This window comes from Thalassophryne amazonica, chromosome 14, assembly GCF_902500255.1.
Source record: "Thalassophryne amazonica chromosome 14, fThaAma1.1, whole genome shotgun sequence".
NCBI classification, from domain to species: Eukaryota; Metazoa; Chordata; class Actinopteri; order Batrachoidiformes; family Batrachoididae; genus Thalassophryne; species Thalassophryne amazonica.
This window is the reverse complement of record NC_047116.1, coordinates 13770442-13789948: the sequence shown is the minus strand read 5'-3', so window position 1 is coordinate 13789948 and position 19507 is coordinate 13770442. Positions and strand designations below refer to the sequence as shown.

Sequence of the window (19507 nt, the reverse complement as noted above, 5' to 3'; positions counted from 1 at the left end):
AGTACCCTTCTACTTTCTTCTTTCTTCTGCAAAGCGTGAACCAGGCTTAAAACCCCCATCTGTTTTACTTCCAAAATGAACCATGTACGCTTCCTTCCCAAAACAGAAAGTAACTCTTTGCGGTAGAACAAACCTTGTTCGCACCCACTCAACACACTTTTTAACATCCTTTCCAATTAAATTACTCGTACTTAAAGCTGTGAAAACACTTTGTAATTAGAACTGAATGATGCTTAACAAAGGGAACACATCATTATCAACATTAGCACCTCTGAATTCTGGCACCTACGTTACGGTGCACCAAGAAGAGCCAGAAAGGTTTTCTTGGTGCTGAATTTTCACATTGTCCTTTTGAATTTTTTTGTGTGCATCGTCGTGCGTAGGTGTGATTGCTGGTAAATGAGGATTGAGAGGAGGCTATTGGACACAGGCTTGTCACCTGGTATTGATCCAGCAGGTGTGATTGGGGCTTGTCAGTCTGGAGTTGCTGTTGCTTCCGTCAGCACAGAGCTGATAGGCGTCAGCGAGCTGTGAGTTAGCAGTGCCGAGGTCACAGACAGTGATATGTGGTGGGAGTTTCACTTCATAACCAGAAATGCATTAGCGGGCGCGCGGGCGTACCACTCAGACAGACATGCAAAGAGAAGAGCGGAGAGAGAATAATGTATATTTCAAGTACTTCTGCTGCTGGATCCGGCCTCATTCTTCACCTGCTCCTTTTCTTTGTGGGGTTTTTTTTGGCGGGGACGGGCAGGCGGGCGGTTAGGTGGGAGGAATGAGATGCCTCAATACTCCTCCACCCTCCTCCCTCCTTCCATCTCCTCCTCACACCTGGGATGGCCATTTCATTTCAGAGTGCAGCAAATGGAAAGGTGATCTTAATCTACCCTGTTTCCCTCCAACCTCCCCCCCGCCCCCTTCACTCCATCTCCCACACACACAGTCTCATAATGCTGATGGACAGCATGCCGCCGCACACCTCCCACCAGCACATCAAATTCAGTGATAGAAAATGTGTTGGCTTCAACTGCAGCCAATGATTATTTTTATTATCGATTCTTAGTGTATAAAATGTCCAGTAATATCACCAATAAATATGTATAAATAATGGTGACCTGTGTGTTGTGATGTGTTAGCCCTGAGACACACCGGTGATCTGTCCCACGTGGACCAACTGGTCTTTATATCGATGAACACTGGCAGAAAATGCTACAAAAGAAATGTTAAAACAACAAAACACTTATTAGGGAATCACGATTTTAAGCATGTAGAGCAGGTAGCTCAGTGGATAAGGAGCTAGTCTGCCTGGGTTTGAATCCCACTCATGCTACAGTTTGTGGAGAGAAGATGATCTTTGTGTGAAAGCACCCTGAGAAGCTGCACATGAGAACACATTCTCATGAAGTGGTTCATATGATATGTCACAAAAAGTTATGCATAATCATTTTTGTGTAATCCTACAAATTTTCACACGCATGTGCAAACTGCATTTCATCATAATTGTTCAGAAACAATGGTTAGAGTTAGGGTTAGAATTAAAAACAAAAGAAAAAAAATTCCCTGCCCCTTTTTTTGGTCACAAGATCCGCCATCTTAAAAACAAAGACAAAAACAAAAATCATGTGATAAGATCTTTCCAGCTGATGATTCCGTGGGTTATATATGGATTATTTTGCATTACGTTTTGTACATTTTCCGCCAATCGTTTCATGAGAATAATCAGACTTTTTTTATTGCTGATTGACTGAAATGACGACTCCGTTCGTATTCTTCTTCATCTTTAAGCATGTAATTAATCCTTTCAGATTGAAGTCCTGGACCGGTCGAAATATTTTTCATGCCAGCAAACGCATTTAACCCTCGACTTTGGTCCGAGTTTTTCAGCTTGACCTCCTCGGCGCATAAATCCGCTGTGTTAGCTCGTTAACTCAGCATTCACAATGGTGCCCTTGCTATTGATTTCCAATGACGAGTCGCCTGCACGCCGGTTTATTAAGAACATGTTCACAAACTGCCAGATTATCTGGACTCCTTCACATCTGGAAAGTCTGCCGCTTCCTGAAAAGTTGTTCTTTCCTCCTTCCCTCACCGTGCCATGGATAACCAAAGGTTCCTCCCCACCTTTTCAGTAATAACGTGCATTTAGCATAGAGGTTGACTTTGGATGAAGTTTTTGAATGGAGGCTTTGTTTTTGGCTCTTCTTGACATTTTTGTTTGAAAGAGTGAATTTTCTCCTCCGAGGTGGAGTGGATGTTTCTGACAGAATGGTGGTCATCAAGAAGAAGAAGAAGACAAACCTCCTGCTTCTCTGTCTTCTTTTCTTCCACACATGGCTTCAGGCTGGACTCGGGCTGCAGCTCCACCCGCCCAATGGTTGCTATGGTAACGCTATCTGGGCCTACCAAGACCTGAAGCCGAAGGACATCCTGGACAACAACACAATAGCGGCACAGCCAGGGTACCTGAGGGACTTAGACCTGAGAGGCGAGATCTGGCGGGGGGGTTGGAAATTGAGGGGGGGAGTAAATCCTCCCTCCTTCTTTCTGTTCCACGCTCGCACACAAACGCAGGATCAGCCTGAGTATCTAGGAGGCAGCGCAACAATATGTGGCATTGAAAGGTTTGACTGAAGCACATATATCTTGGCTGGATTTCACGTTAAAGAATGATAACAGGCCGTGTGGTCACGATGGCGGCGGCGGCGCTGCTGGCTACAGGATCGGGCCGCACATCCTGCTGCTGGTGCCAGCTGTGGAGAGTAATAGAGATGTTTAGAGTCTATTTGCCGCGTTTGCATTCCTCCATGTACTGCTGTTAAAATAATAAGAGGGAGGGTTACCTCAGGTCAGTTCCAACCGAGGGATACGGAACATGCATTGTTGTCATTGGCGCTGCCTGAGTATCAGTGGTAAAGTGGCAGCGCAGAGCAGAGGAGCCGGGAACGGGTGCCACCTCACAGTGGCACGCTGCTCGTTCGTCTGTTAGTGTGTTACTCAAAAAGCCTTTAGACTGACGGGGCACAGATCAACAAAAGAACCCATAACATGGGATCCATGACCTGGAATCAGGGGCAGATCCAAGCAGTTATTTTTACGCTTTCATCAACATGATAAAAACAACGTGCCATTTCTCCTGTTTCGCATTCCCGTTTTTGAGATTCTTCAATAGTTTGTAGTGTTCTGTGGTAAGCCCTCTGTATTTACTCTTGATGTTTTTTTTCTTGACTTTTGAAGTTAGCCCAGATGTTTTTACCTTCTTGAGGGTGTTCTTCATCTGGCCAGCTGTTACAAAGGTATTTTTTGTCATTTAGCACATTCGTAACTGGAATTTGTGGGGCACACTAATGAGCATCAGCCCTGGAAGAATTAGGGAATGTAAAGAAGTATCTCGTTGTCTTGTTCATGAGTGGGGGTAAGCTCAAGTGTGAGATCAATAGGTGGATTGGGGCTGCACCTGAATTTTTGCATACGCTGTTCTGGACCTGTGTGCTGAAGCAAGAGCTTAGCCAGAAGCAAAGCAAGAATCTAGACTTACCAGTCGATTTATGCTCCTATCCTCTCCTATGGTCAAGGAGTTTGGATAATGACTGAAAGAACAAGGTGTCGGAAACAAGCGTCAGAAACATCTGGTCTTACAGTCAGAAACAGAAGATCAACTGTCCGGGAGGGACTTAGAGTTGATGCATTGCTTCTTCTCTTCTAAAGGAGCCAGCAGAGGCGATTTGGGTATCTGGTGACAATGCCCCTTGACTGTCTCCATAGGGAGGTCTTCCAGGCACATCCAACCGGGAGGAGGTCCTGGGGAAGACCAAGAACACACTGGGTGGATTATTTCCCAACTGTATTGGGAATGCTTTGGGATCCCCCAGGAAGAGCTAGAGGATGTGTGTGAGGATAAGAAAATGCTATGCTGCTTGTGTTTTGGTTGGATGTGTCTTGGTCTGCTACCACCGTGACCCGGACCCGGATAAGCAGCAGAAAATAATGAATAGGTGTGAGTAAGATCTTGCTACATCACAGCTGAATGGGACTGTACTGCATTGAGATTGGAACCTTTGAACTTGAGGGTTGTGGTGGCATCTTGTGGGAGGTTTGGAGGTGCATTGGGTTGGGGTGAGAACTGCGTAATGTCCTGCTTCAATCACTAATCTGACATTAATACAAATCACTAAATTTCTAATCCAGTCTATCCTACTGGGACTCTGATCAACACAAGCCATCCGTCATTGAAAACACTGGTTGCTATGGTTTCATAGCTATAACATTTAAGTCACTGCATGTTCTGACAAGCTTCTGTTTTTGCTTTGCCGTGTTGGTCAAACAAAAGCAAATGGTCACCACACACTGAGCCTGGTCTGCTTAACATTTCTCCTTTTAATAATAAAAAAAAAAAATAAATAAAAGCTGAGTTTTTCCTTGCGACAAACTCTCATCTCTTCAGAGGATCCCTGGGGAACCTCTGGAATGAGTTTGTGTTAATTGAGGAGACTAAGATGGGGGCTATCACTTGCATGGTGAGGGAACATCAGTTTCGACATTTTGTCCATGCAGTGCATTTCTCTATGCATCATTCAGCACGTATGTGCCTCAGTGTTGAGGGCTCAATGACTGGACAAGGTGATCACGTTTTAACTGACTGCAGCCGATAGATGGTTGATTGTTGCCAGTGTGAATACTCATAGGGTGGATATGGTCTAAACCTGACTCTTCGATGATCCCCTAGCACAGCTAATTGATCACTCCTCTTAGCCGCCATGGTAACTCATTCATATCGGCCTGGGACTGATTTTCTTTCTTTGATAACTTCATAGATGATCTGTTAGGCCAGCTAACTGCACAACAAGCCATATCATTCATGTCCAACCCCCCATGGTGAGAGAAACTAGCGATAGAGTCCAAAACGGTGATGGTGATTTTGCATTAGGCTGTAAACATTTATTTCTGCTATAATGTTGGACATTTTAACATGGGCTTCTATGGGAAATAACTTGGTTTTGGAGCCAGCCTCAAGCAGGCATTCACGGAAATGAAATTTTTACTTCTTCTGGTTAGGCTTCATTTCAGATTGCCAGAGGTTGGGGCTTGTGTGTCACTAGTCTGTTGTGTCCAACTCCTATGTAGATATTCTCACACATTGGAGGTGAGTGTAATTTGTATCTAGCCTGGGACTCCCGCTTTGAGACACGCCCTACCGAGTGAGGAAGAGAGGGCGTGGCAACCAGCTCCTTGTCATTTAAAGAAACGGGTCATTTCTTACAGATGTGGAAACAGATTTATTTTAAAAAGCATCACTTCAGTTTCAGTGTGAGATTATGAGGCGTCATCAGTAAAGCAGAAGATGGAGACGGACTGTGGTTCTAAGCCACTGCACATGTGCTTGTTTTGTTTGTCATTTCGTTGTGGCTCATCAATATGATTTTGTGTCTATTTAAAAATGTTCGCAGGATGTTGCATGCTTAATTATCGGTATGTGTACCTGCTTAGTCATTCGAAAACAGGCGCCTTACACCTCCTCTGTGTTCCTTCACAGGCAGCCCAACAAACAGGATGTTAATGCTTGACGGAATGCCTGCAGTCCGAGTCAAAGCCGAGCCCCTGGAATCGGAACAAGGGGTAAGAGAGCAGTTGTTTTCCAGACAATTCCCTTTTCCCCCCCCACTTCTTTCCTCTTCCTGGCTATGGGCAGATAATCACTCCCAGGCCCGTATGAGTGAGTTAGTGAGCGAGCATGGGGCTAAGAGGAGTGGTCGGAGAGCATGGTAGTAAGCGAGAGGAGGAAAAAGAAGGACCCAGAGGAGACGGGGAGGAGAGCCACAGCTGGAGCAGGAACGCATTTGGGGGGCTTTGGGTGAGTGCAGCGGGCGCCGGCTGGGTGCGAGTGCACAGATGTCGTCAGTGCTCTGGGGATGAAGGCCACATGGGAAAATCTTATCTACTTGTGTGTGTTCTTTCAGTTTCTCTTCTTCGTCCCCTCAGAGTCACCGTGTGCTCCTCCTCTGCCGCTCCAACGCGTGCATGCACCCGCTGTGCAGCAGCGCTCCCCGTCACCTCCATGTCCCATTTAAATGGTCTGTAAGTTATCAACAAAACTCAAGTTAAATGTCACCACAGATCACCACAGATCTCGTACACGTTGCACTTGCAACACAAGTGATTTCCCGTAATACTCATCCTGCCAGAGGATGTTCTTTATGTTTTTGTGTGCATCTGCCCATATATCTTCTTCTTAGATATTCCTTTGTTGAGCTCTGACTCTCTTCCTCCTCTTCACCTCTAGAGTCATACTGCAAGCCATCATCCTATGCTGTCTAGCTATACTGTGTCCTGCCACCACCTTACAGTCTCCAATTTTTTTTAACTTGCATCTCCTACAAAGACTGTAGTCCACCTGTGTGCGCTTCTTCCACTGTTATATGTCACCCTGTGTTCCTCCCTTTTCCTAAAGTAAATATTCACAACAGCCATTTCCATCCTTTTTGCAAAATCAACTACCATCTGCCCTTTCACATTCCTGTGCTTGATACCATATCTACCCATTACTTCCTCATCACCTCTGTTCCCTTCGCCAACATGCCCATTGAAGTCTGTACTTATCACCACTCTTTCATGCTGGGGCACACTCTCCACCACCTCATCTAACTCACTCTAGAAATCTTCTTTCTCCTTTGTCTCACAACCTACCCGTGGGACATATGCACTGATGATATTCATCATCACCCCTTCAATTGCCAACTTCACACTCAACCCTGTTAGACACTCACTTAACCTCCAACACTCTCTTAACATACTCTTCCTTTAAATGACACAGACACCATTCCTCTTCCTATCCACACCATGATGCAACAACTTGAACCCCCTGCTTAGCTCCTGCTCTTACTTCTCTGCTACTTGGTCTCTTGCACACACAATACGTCTACCTTTCTCCTCTCCACCATGTCAGCCAGCTCTGTCCCTTTACCAGTCATACTGCCAACATTAAAAGTTCAGATTCTTCCTTCCTCTTCTCCTGCTGTCTGTGGACATGTTCTCCTCCTCTTCTTTTTCTTCATCCAACAGAGGCCCAATTTCTGCCAGCACCCTGTTGGGCAACAGTACCTGTGCCTCGCCCGATCCGGCATGGAAATTCGATTTGTACTCTGCATTTTTGTTTTGGCTTGTTTTACATCAGATGCCCTTTGTGATGCAACCCTACTCATTTATCCGGGCTTGGGACTGGCACTCAGAGTGTACTGACTGCACACCCCGCATGGCTGAGATTTGACAAACTTTAAGGTTAACGCCCTGCTTCCTTCTACCCTGCTTATTTATCTGGACTTGGGACCGGTGTTCTGTTGAGATGAGCTACCTCGTCAAGTTGAACTACCTGTGGCGTAAATCAACAGTTACATGTGTTGATATGAGCCACCCTGTTGAAACAAGATACCTATCGCATTTCACTTTTATTCACTGAATATATGACTCTTGACAAAGTTAGCTTATTTTGACAGGCAAATAAATGTATGAATTGTTCATCTGAACTTAGTAATGTGTAAAATGTACTCACTATGGAGAGGAGTGGACTTCATCAAATAGTTTTCTTTTTTTTCCTTTGGATTTGAGGATGGCTGGAGAGCTTTGCACGGGCAAAAGACAATCTGGCACTGGGGTAGAAAAGAGAGGAGATAGAGTTTACTGTACACTATTTATTAGGGATGTAATGTCTAGTCATAATAGTCGACTGCAACTAGTTAGCATCCGATTAGTCCACTTTCTTTATTAGTCAAAACCATTTATTAAGTTCATTATCCCTTAAAAGAATAGACCTGTTGGAGCTGCCATCACTTCCTTCACTCAGTGAAGAAAGTGTGTGAATTTTGGCAGGTGAATTAGTCAGCTCAAATGGGTAGTCAAATGGCTAGTAAATGAATGCAGGTATTGTCTTTGTGCTAATGCTGTTTTTCTTTGTATTTGTGATTGTGTGCTTATATTTGTTCAAATAAAAGTCACATTTGATTTTTACCTTGAAGATTCAAAATTGGCTTAATTCATTCAATGTCAATTTTAGTCACCGACTAGTCCGTGACTAATGGTACCCGACTAGTCGACGGATTATTTTCATTAGTCATCCCACCTTACTATATACCATGGTAGTAAATTCAAAATCTAAACAGCTGAGCAAAAATTATGAGCAGTGGTCACTAGCTTCTGATGATTTGAATGTAACTGCAAAATAAGCTAAAATTATGCTTATTTTGGACAACATTTCAGGTCAACATTGTAAATAAGAAACTGTTCTTAATGTTTTGCCTAGTGAAATATATATTAAATAAAAAATACACTGAATTGTGATGCTATTATTAAGTTTAAAATGAGGACACCAGCAGTGAATGTTCATAACCAACTTTAATATCTTTAAGCTATTGCAATTGGGCGAGATTAAAAAAATGGCAATAGGTTATTCTAAATTGAATTCTAAATTGAACATAGGTGTGAGTGTGCCTGAGTTAGTCTGTCTATATGTGTGTTGATCCTGCAACAGACTGGTGGCCAGTCCAGGGTGTACCCTACTGCTCACCCAATGATCACTAGGAGAGGCTCCAGACCCCCATGACCCTTAATTGGAATGAGCAGGTGTGGAAAATTGATGGATGGTTCATGACATACACCTAAATCAAACAAAATCAGAGTATGACCCTTAATTTGGAGCAAGCGGATTTAGAAAATTGGTGGATGGATAATCAGAATTAATAAAACTAATCACGTCAACACCTAACCATATCTTACTTATTGTCACTGGTTGGGAATCATAGTTGACAGAACAGTTCGTCGTTGGCAGTGGGTGGGCAAGCAATATTGTGATTAAATGTTTGCATGGGCATTTGGATTTAAAAGTGGGCCGTGGCACTCTTAAAGCGACGGCGTACAGGGTTTTGAACGGTTATTAGCAAAATTTAAATGTAGCATTCAAAACCATCTATTCATTAGTGTATAATTACCTGCAACTATTAATCAACACGTTGTCATGAGTTTCGAACAAGCCCTCCACATGGCAGTGGAACCCTTCAGGAAGGCTGCCATGTTGCATAAGTTTGAGAATAGCTTATCTGGAGTGCATGGCCCAAGTGAATTTGGGGTGTGCCTTGCTTCAATTTATTTAGACCGCATGCAATCTGAGTGCAAAGTAAGGCACAGGGCACAAAGGGTTCCATTTAGTCAGTTACTTTGACCATTTTTTTAAATTTGTATGTTAGCTCCATTAGCACTATTTAGCAAGCATACGTAGGTCATGTTAGCTACACTGATCGTTATCGATCGTATATGATCGTATCGTATATGATGGTCATAGTTTTTAATATTCTCATCCAGGTCAGCCATTATTAGATCCACCGTTCAGTCCTCAAAAATATGTCAATCAATCACCCAACACAAGGTTACTGAGCTTGATAGCCTTAGCTAGCTTGGTAGCTTTGAAATAAGTGGACATATTTGGGCTATGTTCATCCCACCCAGACCACAGCCATCTTTTCCAAGTTCCACCCCTTTACCCATGTATGGATTGATTGGAGATAGGCAGTGTCAGGGATTGCTATAAAATGGCGACAACCAGCTCTTCAGAAAAACCACAGGTGATGTCACAAAGGGTTTGTCCATTATTTTAAAAGTGTATGGTAATTATCCTTAGTGTGTGGCATAACTGTAATACTGAGTTGTAGTATCTGTTAGGAGGAGGTGAGTGATGCTCTGGATTTGCAGTACATTTCATTTATGTCACTTACATTATTAATACTCATTTCAGTGATGATTATTTCCTGGAAAATGGACTTCTTGTACCTGATGCATTCCCTGCCCACATGAAAGTACACTCTGGTCCGACGTACACACAAATAAAGTGGTCTTGTTGTGGAGTCTGTTGCTAGGTTACTAGCGCTTTGTGCTAGTGCCACAGTTGTGTGCACAGTGGGTTTAAGCCACTTAATATTTATAGTCGTGATGAACTGGAGTTCAGTTTTTATTGATTTCCAATCCTTGCGTATCAATAATTGTTTTGCGCTGTGATGAATCACTGCTCGATCTTTACGGGAGAAGAAGAGAGCAGTTTGTTTCGAGAAGAACCCCAGAACGTTCGTGCTGGATGGATATGAGAAGCAGCAGCTACCGCTAACCTGTCAGGTTCTTTTGGAATTGTTTGGCGCTGAAGGTGCTTGATAAAAACCAAATCCTATCTTTCTCCAGAATCTGGCACAAAGGCAGGGAGGTCGTAGGCTGTTATTTCTCCCCGTGTGACTCTAAAGTTTGCGCCCTGGTGCAGCTACCGATTGGCTGAGGTCTGCAGGCGTTCTCCATACGTGCAGTGATGTCAGTCACAGACAGGATGTGAACGCTGCAGCCCACACAGCTTTGAAGTGCGCCGAGATCCGAGCTCGCTATAACTGACTGAGCTTCCCTTTCAGACAGCAGACAGATAGTTTAGGCTGCTGCAGAAATGTGGTCTTCATTTGGGTGGCGGGGGGCCAAGGGCTTGCTGGAAATGGTCCGCCTCGTTAGACAATTCACCCGCAAGGGGCTGGAAAATCTGCCCTGCTAACCAGTATCCCCTAATAAAGACAATGGCAGAGGCAGGCCGGGGTGGAGCGTGTCCTCGTGTTTCAGTATCTGTAGGTTTGTGCACGTATGTGTGTTGGTATCTGTCAAAATGAGAGTGGGGGTGGTTTAACTTTTCCACTGCTGCTGCTTGAGAAATGCATGGGAACTGAAGCCCAATATGCAAATACCTTTGTTTGTTTTGTGTTTTTGAGCACATAATTTTGACTTTTTCCATTCAGATGTTTTCCTTTTCACGTGTGCAGCTGCAGAGAGTTGGACAATTTGACATGTTGACACGGACTAAATTCCTCAGTAAGACTATCAGAGATCTGAATATGTTGAAGCTGATTCACATTTCCCACTTGGAGCATTAAAGGAACCAGTAAATGACACAGTTTCATACCTGCAGTGGCGCTAACAGCTCAGCTAACAGCTAATTAGTGAAGCTAACTTTTTCCTGAGTGAAATAGCTTTTCAAGTAACTTTGAAAACAATTAGCAGTCCAATTAGGTTAACTAAATTTAGTGGAAGCTGTCTTAAAGCCAGCTAATAGTTTTCTGAATAACTGGCACAGCTCAGCTAACAGCTAATTAGTGAAGCTAACTATTTTATGAGTGGATTAGCTTTTCAGCTAACTACCCATATGGAAAAGATATAGATAAATTTTATAAAGTTTGTATCTGTTCCAACTGGAACTTGTAAGTAATACATGTGACAGTCAAATCAGATATAAGAGCCTTAGTAAATTTGTACAATATGTTACTTATATAAATTGGGAACTTAAAAGAACAATATATGACAGTAATTCCACATAAAGAATCCTTAGTAGATATGTGTAATATCAAACAGACATATATTATATTATAAGCACAACACATACGAAACATAAAAATTTATTACTGGAAATGATGTAACTTCTTGTAAGTTTTTTCTATTTCTTTTCCATATGGGTATTGTTACATATATTTTTCAATTTCAATTTTTTTTCATTTATATAGCGCCAAATCACAACAGAGTTGCCTCAAGGCGCTTCACACAAGTAAGGTCTAACCTTACTAACCCAAGAGCAGCAGTGGTGAGGAAGAAACCTCAAGCAGACCAGACTCAAAGGGGTGACCCTCTGCCTGGGCCATGCTACAGACATAAATTACAGAACAATTCACAAAACCCACAGATCTATGTGGGTTTATATACAGTTTTGTTTGAGTTAACTGATTAGCAGTTATCTAAGCTAACTTTTAGGTTAGTTGTGTCCACCATTGCATGCAGCCAACAGAGAGCATTAAATGTCTCCTTCAACATTTATAACATGAAAATGTAATTATTCCTGGACATAAACGAGTTGTGTGGCCACTCTCTAAAAAATTGGCAAAGGCTATTCGCCCAGCCGAATATATATTGGCTTACCTTATTCGCCCAACCGTGACTGTGCATTTGACACATTTTGTGCATCTAAACTAGTTTTTTTACACTACTTTTTTAAGGCTCTATTGCGGTGTGAAAGCGGCGTATGTTTGACACATTTAACAGCGATGTCCTTAATTAATGCGAAAAAACACAGCAATGGATGAAAGCAGACAAACTTCATAAGTATTTTGAACGGAAGCCTGTTAACAACGACGAAACAGTTTTCATGAATAAAATGCTGCTTGTTACCTGCAAGGTGGTGTTAGTTTGACACAGTTCCCTGGGAGTGATGAGCCAAACAGAACCGCTTTAGATCACAGCCCCGCCGCGGGCTGCGAACCCTCCTGCAGCCGGTGAGAAAATATCTGCCCTTTTTCCCTGTGGTGAAACCGGAAGTGAACTGACAAGTGCGCTCCTTGGTAGGTTGTGGTTGGGCGTATATGCTCGCATATTTACTTTATTGAACCAAGGGTTGGGCGTATAGGCACTCCATAAATAATTATATTATGCTGCACATTATAGTGGGGACGGCTAGTCACAAGCGGATTTTCGCCAAAGAGTTTCAGAGTTTTACTTGTACACTAGCAACATATGTGCTAGTGCATGCACAAACTCTGCACCGAATGTAGCCTTTCAATTTGTAATTCATAATTTGATATGGACATATGGTACATTCTTGTCCTCTCAGGCAGGTGACAGTGTTCAGTATGGATGGTGTTGCAAAGGTTTTGAAAGATTGCAGAACTGTATTTCAAGTTTGCCATCAATAATTTGCTATCATCCCTAGCCATACATTCTATCCATTATTTAATTCCACTTTTATTTTCCCATTTTGATATAAATTTCCATCCTGTATTTGGTCACCTAGTGTGCATAGTGTCTCTCCCCGTGGTTGCTAGCTTTATTTTTTAGCTGCATTAAAGCAGGCAATGCATCCAACAGGTGGCAGACATGTCTCAAGGATACTACTCGTACATGGGCAAAAACTTTTTTTTAATATTAGCTTTTTTGAAGTCAACCACCGTGTAAAGAGTTCAGCTTCATGACCTGCTTTTTTACCTGCATTTTTGCTCTACAAGCCCTGATGGCCATACTGTTACCAGTGCGGTGAAAAGATCAAGTTTTGACATGAAAAGGGACCAATATCAATCAAAATATGAGGGACGACAACATTCACTGGGAGCTAGCTCCACAGAGACAAGCACACAGACAAGTGGATCTAAGGTATAATATAGGCCTTTTTACCCATCAGGGTGATTAAGCCTGTTTCAAATAAATGAAATTTGATATGTATTTATTTATTTATTTATTTATTTACTGTAGCACAAGTTAGCTGCTGTCAAATCAGGATGTTAAGGGGATTTTGTCATTGAGGTTTTCCTTGACTGTAGAAGCAAGACCTTGATCAAAAGCCAACTAGTCCATGGAATGGCCTAACCAATTCCCACCTTTCATGGAACTCTCTGTTGACCTGGTCCACTGGCAAGATATAGCAAATGCTGGCTACCCCATCTGACACTGTGCTGCCACATAGACTGAGTTCCTGGCAAACATCAACTGAGGCTGCTGGCAGTTCTGGGACAGACAATTCTGGGACAGACAATTCTGGGACAGACGCCTCTCCTTGGCCGGAGAGTCAGCCGAGCACTCCTATCCTTTACTACTCAACCTCTGGATCACTTCCAGTGCCACAGACTATTAGCCTGATCAGCACTCCTCACCAGTACTGGAATCAAGGAATGATTCCAGAATCACCAGGTCACAGTGAATTACATCTTTAAAACTAACAACATTAAACTACTCTAGATTTCTGTGCCCAAATGCTCAGGTCATTTGTTCCATACAGAAAATGTTTGTAAACTAACTTGATGCTTATAATCAAACATGTCTCGAACATCTTTTATGTTAAAACTACAGTGTGTACAATTTACTGTCATCTAGTGGTGAGGTTGCATCATGCAATTGCTGGTCATAAGTTTGTATTAAGTTCTGGGATGAGGATCAGCACCTCTATATCTGAGGCCATGGTTCTCAGCAGGAAACCGATGGCTTGCCTACTCCGAGTAGGGAATGGGGTCTTGCCCCAGGTGAAGGAGTTCAAGTACCTCAGGGTCTTGTTCACCAGTGAGGGACAATGGAGCGTGAGATTAGGGACGGTATGCATTTGCTCTGATGTACTGTTGTGACAAACAGCAATCTGTGCCAAAAGCTCTCGATCTACTAGTCAGTCTTCATCCTACTCTTGCCTATGGTCATGAGGGTTGGGTCATGACTGAAAGAACTGGATCGCGGGTACAAGCGGCCAAAATGGGTTTCCTTAGGAGGGTGGTTGTTGTCTCCCTTAGAGATAAGGTGAGAAGCTCGGTCATCCATGGGGAGCTCGGAGTAGAGTCGCTGCCTCTTCGCATTGGAACGAGCCAGCTGAGGTGATTCGTGCATCTGGTAAGGATGCCCTGTGGGCACCTCCCTAGGAAGGTGTTCCAGGCACATCCAGCTGCACAGAGATGCTGGGGAAGACCCAGGACTAGGTGGAGAGATTATATGTCCACCATGGCCTTGAAATGCCTCAGTATCCCCCCATCAGTGGTGGTTAATGTGGCCCAGGAAAGGGAAGTTTGTAGTCCCCTACTGGAGCAGTTGCCCCCGTGACCTGATCCCGGATAAGCTTTTGAAGATCACCACATGAAGGGTCCCTTCATGGTTTCGTTCTTTTTGTGATGGGGTTTCATGCTCCCTTGACATCACTTGTGATGAGTAATATGTATGATCCTCCATTTCACAAAAATTACTTTTCTCAAACTCGTTAGCCTGCACTAGGTACCCATAGACAGTCTATAGGGGAGCAGCCACTGGTTACTTTCTTTTTCTTTACTATTCTGACCGTGGAGGCCTGCTCTTTTGGATGTGAAAGGTTCATTCTAAACTTCTAAAAACACACCAAATCATTGCATTCATTATATGCTAATGAAGAGATGTTTATAAGTGCTATATTGTATTTGTGCTAATAAACGCCCCTAAATCCTACACACTGTAGCTTTAATCTGAATCAGATCTGGATCCAGTTATTTAGTAAGTTTATTCAAAACACTAAAATAATATAGTGCATGCACCAACTTGAAAATATTTAATGAATGAATGAATGAATGAACAAACAAATGAATTTATTTCAAACAAAGAAAATACAAAAAGGAAAAATCCATGAAAAAATATGATAAACTCCCCCACCCCACTCAGTATTTATCTATTAAATTAAATTACAACTTGATTTATGTCACCACAATCCAATACGCACCAAGTGCCTAAAAAGTAAATAATAAATAAAAACAATAAATATCAGCAATGAAAATGAAATGGTTTCATAAACATTATAATTCAACTATTTGCATAGTTGGAGGCTATGTCAAGGTAATCTGAAAATACAGCCATTGTAGAATATACTATTTGTGTAGCGTCAAGATAATTTGAGCTAATTTGAGCATTTACACAATTTTACCATTGTTTCCAGATGTTACTTCTTGGTTACAGTGCTTTAAGAGTTAACAAGAAAAGAAAGTTCCAAGACCATCTTGATCACAGTTTATTAGTGTGTAGTTTTGAGACACATATGCTGTTGCTCTTGAATTGATTGATAAATTGTAAATCTAATTGCTGCAGACTTGTATAAATACTCTTGTATACTGTGTTGTGAATGAGTTAGTTGAGTTCATATCCTGATGACTGCGCAGGAACATATTTGTCTTTAGATTTCCTGGAGATAACCCCTCTGTTAACCCCCCTTGTTAGCAGAGGTCAGGCCTCTTTCATGGTTCTTATCGTTGGATTTTGTTCTGGGATATCTGATGTATAGTGGATATATTTCATCTGTTGGGAAATACTTCCTGATGAAAAACATTTCATAAATAATTATTGCCTTATCGCGTTCATACTATCAAACGCTCGCTGTAATTCCCTCTTATCAGGCCCTGTTGTAGCCTTTTTTGGCAGACCCTCGGGCAATCATCCAGTTGCGTTTGTGCAAGAGCTCGCCGTTTGCCTGCTCTCTATAGAATGTCAGTGTCACGGGCTGCCCGGAGCTACGCCGCCTGAAGGCTTTGAAGCCAGTTGCTGCGCTGAGGCTGATTTCTGTGTTTTGGAAATCTTTCTCACTAAGTGCTTCTAAAGTGCATCTGCTTGGCTAAAGTTCTGCACGACAGAAAATTTCTTCTACTGGTGGCAGAACACAAGTGAAAAACAAATAACTGACAAAATATGGTGTTACGTACACCAACCACAAGCGCCGTTCTGGCAAATGAGTCACTGGTATCATAACACAATTGAAATCCGAAACATTAAATGTCAGATTTGCACATAGAGTCATCTATAGTTGTAGTGTCATGGAATTTTGTGATGCATTTCTAGTAAAAACAGAATATATGCAAGATTATTGATTATTTCAAAGTGGGCAAGACTTGGCGAACATGGAGTATCTGGGAAACCAAAGCAGATCTGGTTACCACACTTACAGTCATATTCATAATTGATTGATGCTCATATTATTATTATTATTATTATTATTATTATTATTATTGGCCCTGTGACAGCATCCTGTCCAGGGTGAACCCTGCCTCATCCCCTGTGACTGCTGGGATGGGCTTCAGCCTCCACCCACCCAAAGCGGTTGAAGATGAGTGAGTGAGTGGGCAGTTATTATTCATCTTAATAATTGTTTTCTATCGTTGGTATTTTAGTCTGTTTACATATGCATGTTCAAATGATTTGTTTTGACAAAACGACACTAGAAAACAAAATTTTTTTGAAGAGCTTGTTTATCACATGCAGTTAAAACCAATTTTGCTCTGCCAAAGTCTATTGATTGACTCTCAAAAGAGTGTTCTTGATCTGGCCAGCTGTTAGGAAGGCCCCCCCCCCCCCCACACACACACATTCAAATTACAGGGAGTGCTCCCCCCCATTAAAGACTTGGACCCCTCAAAAGATGTAAAAACAACAGTTAGAGGTCGTTGTGTTAAAGTGTGTATTAATCCTTCTTGTAAATGTAAACACTCTAATTTTTAAAATGTGTTATTTATATCTATGGTCCAGAATGGCACAAACCATAGGATACGGCTGCTGGTCAGTGACAGTAACTAGCTAGCTTGTTAGAGAAGCTTGAATCTTCGACTGGACTAGGTTGTTTGACGCGAGGACGTTTCGTTTTAAATCGCAGAAGCTTCCTCAGCTAAATTTCTTGCTCTGGTTTAGCTGAGGAAGCTTCTGCGATTTGAAACGAAACGTCCCCGCGTCAAACAACCCAGTCTAGTCAAAGATTCAAGCTTCTCTACAATCCGTGAAGTAGTTTTCACATAATCCTTCAAAGCCTATATAAAGTGAAATCTTGATCCATAATCTGGATCCGGATCACCTCCAAAATTCAGTTGAGTCTTCCATGCCCTAATATCTGTGGTGAAAACTTCATCAAAATCTGTGCAGCAGGTTTGACATAATCCTGCTAACAGACAGACAAATAAATAAACGGATCCCCGCAATGTCTAAAAATGGAGATTAAGTTGTAAAATACCAGTGTTCTGCTTTACATATTTAATAATGTAACATTAGCTAACTAAAGCTAACATTTACTGAACATTAGCTAATTAATGTTAGCTAAGTACCAACCAGATAGATAAGACCCCCTCCAACCCGATACTCATAGTTTGATTTGCACTTTGCACTTCCTCCATTAAAATGTTTCTTTTTAAAACTGTACTAAATACTTGATTTGGCCAGACCCCATGTTTTGCTATTTCTCTGATTTGATTTGGTTTTTCAGCCCAATGGCAGCTTGTTTCACTGGCAGTGAGAACTCGGGCTTCATGTCGACACTCAACAGCAACAGATTCCAAATCCAAATTCAACACTTTTAGACACCTTTCTACTTAAGTGAAATGTAAAGACTGTGGGAACCAGATTGAAAATAATAATAAAAAAATTAATGTAATTCATATACCGCTCAGCCTATCTCCTAAACTAAAGATCAAAGAGAGAAAAAGCTATAGCTCCAATACATTTATGATTGTTATGTGTCGGACGCAGCCCGGAGAACCGACCAGCGTTTGAAGGACTCAGTATAAAATAAGCAGAGCACGGTACAAAGGATAACAGAGTTTAATGAACATAACAGTGCTGTGAAAAAATATAAAAGTGCGCGGTCTGGCGTGGTGGTTTTGCGGTGCGCTCCCAGCAGTGCCAACGGTCTGGAGCCAGAACCAATTCGGACCCAAGGACCCCGCCGACACCCCCCAGGTGGCCGCGACAAACCGAGTCTGTGAAAGAAGGAATCATTATGTGAGTCCACACTCTACACACAGAGAGAACGCTCAAAGGTGCACAAACAGCAAACACTTCCTGGCTTAATTACTAATCAGCTTCCCACCCTGCAGGCATGGAACACCCAGTTCACAAAACTCCACTGCAGTGGAAGCTGATTACACGACCAACATACAGCTCAATATAATAAGGTGTGAGGGACATCACATTTACTGACTATAAATGTTAGTCACAAAATCTAACGTACCTCAGGAAGTGTGCTGACGAGCGTGAGACCTCACCCCCTCCTCTTTCACAGACCCTGCATCAAACCTGGACGTTCTCTGCATCCACTGATGATGAGATGGCTCCCGAGACGACGATCTCACCCGTCTGGTCACAAGGTCGAGTCTCTGGCAAATACACACTGTGTACTCCAGACTTAAATGCCACCATGTTCCAATCCATGTAGATGCACCACAGCTGTGAGTCCTGACGAGCCGCAGGTGATCAGCCTCAGGTGATCAGGGTGAGGTCCTGATAAACTCAGCTACACAGCCACTCAGTCCCAAATGCGCACCACCTGGAAGGAAAAACAAAAGACAGGACAAAAGACAGAAACAAAAAGGCAGCCAGGCCCCCCCAGCCATACAACAATGATTGTCCAAATATTTCTGGTCCTAATCTCAACACATTTCTTGTAAAAGTTTTCTCCAAATGGATTATTTTTTTCCCACACAAAGTGAGACTGTGCAGAAAATCCCAGTGAGAATTCTCTGTGGGTAGGAGAATGAGTGAGCCTATAATATGCCTTGAACCTCGACCTCAGTCCAGCGACTCTAAGTTGAACCCCACAAAGGTCCAGGGGTCAACAGAGGTGACATTTCATAGGTCAGGGTTTGTTTTTTGGCAAAGGAGGAGCTTTGATTCATGGGATCATAACATTTCCCTGCAGGCTGAAAAATGAGTGCCTGTAAAGTCTATAGTAAAAATAGTGTGATACTACAGAGATGAACACACACACATGCAACAAATTGTAATTCACCACACATGGACTCTGAGCCAACATTACGTAAGAGGAGAGAAATGTGTCTTAACAAAAGTGAGGATGAGAATTCAAGATACAGGAACAAGGAAGTACAATACCAGTCCCATTTTTGCCTCTTTTAAGACACACCTGAGCATCGGCTGATGGCTGATACCAGTCTGATACTAAATCTGATACTAAACACTTTTAAAAAAATGTGATTTTTAG

General features: G+C 42.5%; 1 protein-coding gene across 1 annotated transcript in view; it reads left to right on the top strand.

Moving 5' to 3' along the window:
• The window catches only part of klf12b (Kruppel-like factor 12b), a 104999-nt gene that overhangs the window by 44119 nt on the left and 41373 nt on the right, over positions 1–19507 (top strand). Inside the window, 1 exon segment of the mRNA XM_034187032.1 lies at positions 5531–5613. Coding sequence (XP_034042923.1) covers positions 5531–5613 — 83 coding nt within the window.